The sequence below is a fragment of the Medicago truncatula genome, chromosome 5 (genome assembly GCF_003473485.1).
Source record: "Medicago truncatula cultivar Jemalong A17 chromosome 5, MtrunA17r5.0-ANR, whole genome shotgun sequence".
In the NCBI taxonomy this organism is placed as follows: Eukaryota; Viridiplantae; Streptophyta; class Magnoliopsida; order Fabales; family Fabaceae; genus Medicago; species Medicago truncatula.
Genome location: NC_053046.1, coordinates 15,595,861 through 15,600,839, shown reverse-complemented (window position 1 = coordinate 15,600,839; position 4,979 = coordinate 15,595,861). Strand labels below are relative to the sequence as shown.

Below are 4,979 nucleotides of genomic sequence, written 5' to 3'. Positions count from 1 at the left end.
CTTCTTAATCATCTTTAAGAATTAAAAATCAATAGTGAGTGTTTCAAAACAAAGTATCTGCGTTTTTCATCCCAGGTTCTAAACCACTTTCTTCCATCCTCTTTCTGTTGTTACCTTTTTTTTTTTTTTTTTTATAATCCAAAAATTAAGATTTTTTTTTTACAGAGAATTTATACTTTTTTTCTTCTCTCATGTTCACTCCTAGAAATTAAATCAATACAAATAATTATTTGAAATTGATAATAAACTTAATTGCACCTTCATCCACATGGATTTATTGACTTGATATTTTAAATTATATAAATAAGAGTACATTTGGTAATGAACTATTCATTTTTTGACTAGAAAAATAAATAAATTAAAAATAAGTTATTTCCATATGTACTGTTATTTTATTTGATTTTAATTTAAAGTGAATAAGTTTATACATTTTCCCAATAAATCTACACATGAAAATAAAATATTAGAAAAAAGGTTTCCCAATATTAGAACGTTCTAAATTTGTAACGTATGTAATGAAGTCAGTCACACTATAAACTCATGTATTATTGTTAATTATGTAATAAACATTAGAGATTCACTTTATGACCGATGGTAAGTTTTCTTTCTGAATGGTTGAGGGTGTGAAGATATATTTCAATTTTTTTTTATTTTTTTTTTATAGATTTCCTATTTGGATAGCTTCTTGATCTTCTAACTATTAAACTAATCAAATTTGATTTTTGTGATTCTTGGGTGGAATTTGTTAAGGGTATTGAAGATATTTACTTCAAAATGGACGACAAGAATAATGATCACTGCTTTGTTATTGGAGGTAAATCATGCATGATCCTTAAATATACAATTATCGTGTTTGATTCTTACAATTTGGATTTAATTTAAGAATTTTATTCTTTCTTTTTAATTATTACAATTTTCAATCGTCTATATGATTCTTGTTCTCAATTAAATTTTGAACGTTTGTACAAGAAAATAATATTTTTTATTTGATTTGATTTTAGATCCAATATACAAAACATAGGTATAGTTTAATTAGTTAAATAAAACCATTTAATGTCAATAGCCATAATTTCCTCAACAAAAAGATATAAAGGCAAATAACAAAAGACTATTATCTGATTGAAATTTCTCTAATTAACTTAAGGATATCATTAGCGCACAATTATACTTCCAGTGTTTATATGCAATCACATGTATATATGTGTGTATGTAAACTTTAGTCTACTAATTTCTAAAGTTGATTTTCTTTATGGTTGAAATAGGCTCTTCTTCAAGTGAAGTTGTCAAAAGCATAGCTTCAAGCACATGTGTGAAAAAAGAGGATATTGGTATAAAAACAGAGGTTAGGATTAAACTATACACAAAATTAATGTTCTTGCATGATTTTGATGAAAACAATGTACTATAATTTATGTATTCGATATTTAACATTTTCTTTTCCAGTGGATGCGATTTTTATCGTGATATAAAATCTCATATCAATTGGGGTCTGATGCAATTGTGGATCTTTATTAAACCAAATAAAATAACGCTAGATATGGTAATGATTTTTTTTAATAGATAGATTTATTAAAAAAAATCCTAACTTATTACCAAACGTATTGTTTATTTTATTTGGCTTAAATATATAGTTAATACATATATATTTTCCTAATTAATCTATGTATATGGCAATTACTTATTGGGCCAAAAGTTTTATGAAATTCAAATTTCATTTTGGAAACATTTTTGAGAAATATTTTATCTAATTGTAGTCGACCACACTAATATAAAACATTGTTAATTAGATCTCAAAGATTTCATCTTAATGATTCAGTTTGTGAAAGAAAAATTTCTTTCTCAATTCTTGAAGATGAAAAGAGTATATATTTTTTATTTAATCATAATAGCTTGCTTTTCTTGATTAGCTTTTATAATTTTCCTATTTATCTAGTTTCTAGATCTTATTCCTATCAAATGAATCAAATTTTATTTTTTTTCGTTCTTTAATGGGATTTTTTAGAGTTTTGAAGAGTTTCACTTCAAAGTGGGTGACAATAACGCTCATTGCTTTGCTGTTGGAGGTAAATCATTTATTATCCCTTAATATATAATATATATGTATGATTCAATGAATAATATTCAATTTGGATAAAATTTATGCGTGTGTCTATGTCATGATGTACACATATATGTATATGAGAAAATGGAAGATGTAATATCAATATTTTTATAATTTTGTTCGGTTTGAATTGAATAACTTACAATTATATTTAAAATAATGTCAGACAATAGGTTTAACCACTAATAAGATAAGTTCTTATTGAATGTCAGGGTAAATCTGTTTTCTACCAAGAATGTATCTTCATTAAAATTTTCTTTTATACAATGTAATTTTGATTATAATAATATTTAAAATTGATTTCATTCTATGTTTGAAGGTGGTTCTACTCCAAACAGAGGATTGAAGAATATTGAACAAATTGACGTAACCTCACCACAAGATATGGAGCAGAAAGAAAAGTCAAATTCAGATTGTATATTTGTACGTGTGTAAATAATTTTGATTAAAATTATTCACTGATTATATGTTCAATGATGAATGCTATACATTTTATTATTTGAATCTTTGGTTTAATATAAAAATTATTGCATTTCAACTTTGATGACATATTTTCAGACTATTAAAGAAGTGACAACAGATGGCCGACCATGGAATGCTAAAAAAGTAAATGCGACTAAAACTGAACCTTATGAGCCTTATCAATTTGTGGGACTTTATATCTGCAATGAACATAATGGAGTTAGATGTCTCGGAAGGGTTATTGGCTACAGTCCTGAAAAAAATAATAAGCTCATAGTATGTTTTTTTTTAACTTAAACACTTACTTGGTTTGTCTCATTATAATTATCATTTTTTTGTTGCAATGTATGCTTTCTTTAATAAAGTATGAATGATGTTGTGTTTTAAAATATAAAAGTACCACATTTACTTCTAATTACAAGTCATAAAAATCAAAAGCATTAAAAAAAATGAACTCATTTGTTATTTTAACCTTTTGAAAAATTACAAGACATTAGATACAATTTCTAATATTCAAAAGAAAACAATTTTAAATGAGGGTGATACTAGGATATTATTAGAAAAACGAATAAATATTTTCTCTTGATATTCAGGTGGGATAAATAATTTGAGATAAGAAAAATATTTTGAATGCTAGGCTTATAGTGTCGCATATAAAGTAATAATTAGCGCACATCCATTTATAATGACGCATATAAAGTACCAATTTTTTCACTAAAGTATTCAAAATCACTAACATTTTTATATTACTAATTACTCTAGCAATTTCTCTATAATGTAGATAGATTTCTATAAATTTTGACACACACACATATATAGCTCATTAAATTCATTAAAGTCGTTGATTATACTCTCTATATATAAATATAGTTAGCTAAATTACTAATCGACAATTATCTGGAAGTAGGTTCAGTATAAAGAAGATGGGAGGATAGAATATATGAACCAACTTGAAGCTTTGTATGGTATGGCAAAAAGTGAGGACTTTTTGCTAGCTCAGCCAACACCATATGCAAGGTATACATGATATTTTTATTTATCATAAACAACAATATTAAAAAGTTCGATTATTAAAAAAAAATATTCAAAGATGAAACAATTTATTCTATAATTTTTTAGTGCCATTTAAAAGTAAATTGATAACTTTCTAGTTTTATTTTAAATATATTACAAATATTCATTAGAGTAATAATAATCTTGTTGATCTTATTTTCCTTGTATAATAGTATATTTAACTTTTTATATACTATGCAAAATTGAAGAAGGACTTCAAAGAAGAAAATTGATAAGAAAAAGGTTGACAAAGAAGAGGATCAACTGCAGCCAAGAAAAAAAGCAACTAGTTCGGGAGGTAAGTAGAGATATCTTTATTATTTTTTTGTGTCTATAAAACCTTCGAATCTCTAATAATAAAAAAACTTTGTTAATGTACTAAATAGATGGTCATGATATGTTTTTATGAAGTAAATACTAATGTTTAAAAATTTGAACCGAAACAAAAGGATTAATTGGTCGAGTTATGAATCAATATTCTCAATGATTTAAATATTGCTATTGTAATTAGAATTTATTTTCATTATGATTAAAATTGTGTAATGAATTGAACCATAACTTTGTGGTCTCATTGGTTTATATCTAAATAATTGTTAAAATATGAGCAAACACAATTTTGTCTTAAATTTTTTTAAATACAATTATCATAACTTTATATTTTATGGTTTATTGATTGACATGAAAAACTATGTTATAGACATACCAAAACCTTTGTTTGACCATAGTTTCTGTTGTGTATATTTTAGGTCGGAGTAAATGAAGAGAATTGTGCAGCAGTGGAGAATAATTAGCTTGACAAAGTCTCTTGAACCTCAAATTATTTTATGATATTGTCAAACTATTGTGTGTTGTCTTATTTGTGTTTATTATGCTTTCCTTCATTTTGGTACTCTAATGATTATACAAGTTTATTAAACTTGTATGTATTTCCTTGATTCCTTTAAAGTGGATATAAACTTGGATTGCTTTATAAATTTTGCCGCGGTATTTTTTTTTATAACGACACTTTGATGTGTGAGTATATATTGGCTCAACCTAACATTGGTCCAAATTCAAGTGGGTAAAAACAATTAAATTGGTCCAATATGATTTTCTCGTTAAAATATTTTATTATTTAATTATATTTCAATGTCATTGTGCGGGAAAAGATTTTTATAATAATTACATGAGCTACTTCTTATGAGGCTAATTAGATTTTTTTTTGAAGGAAGGCTAATTAAATTTTTTATTTGGATAATTAATTAAATATTTGATTAATTGTTATTGGCTCAATATGAGTGGATATCAGATTGTCCATTAATGAAATAATGGAAAACCCTAATGGACATCAAACACTATATAAGGATTGTCTCCAACACACAAT

The 4,979-nt window shown here is 25.2% G+C and overlaps 1 protein-coding gene across 1 annotated transcript; it reads left to right on the top strand.

Annotated features, from left to right (window-relative positions):
- LOC120580515 (uncharacterized) lies at nt 1-4,590 on the top strand. The gene is made up of 9 exons (XM_039834199.1): nt 1-75; nt 751-814; nt 1,263-1,342; nt 2,003-2,063; nt 2,421-2,524; nt 2,660-2,839; nt 3,471-3,580; nt 3,826-3,914; nt 4,363-4,590. Exons 2-9 carry the CDS (start codon nt 775-777, stop codon nt 4,374-4,376), a joined length of 678 nt encoding a protein of 225 aa, XP_039690133.1. The 5' UTR covers nt 1-75; nt 751-774; the 3' UTR covers nt 4,377-4,590.
- The last annotated feature ends 389 nt before the right edge of the window (nt 4,591-4,979 follow it).

Coding starts and splice junctions, on each gene's coding strand:
- LOC120580515 (XM_039834199.1), top strand. CDS start 775: ATGGACGACAAGAATAATGATCACTGCTTTGTTATTGGAG. Junction 815..1,262: donor TCACTGCTTTGTTATTGGAG/GTAAATCATGCA, acceptor TGGTTGAAATAG/GCTCTTCTTCAAGTGAAGTT. Junction 2,840..3,470: donor AAAAAAATAATAAGCTCATA/GTATGTTTTTTT, acceptor ATCTGGAAGTAG/GTTCAGTATAAAGAAGATGG.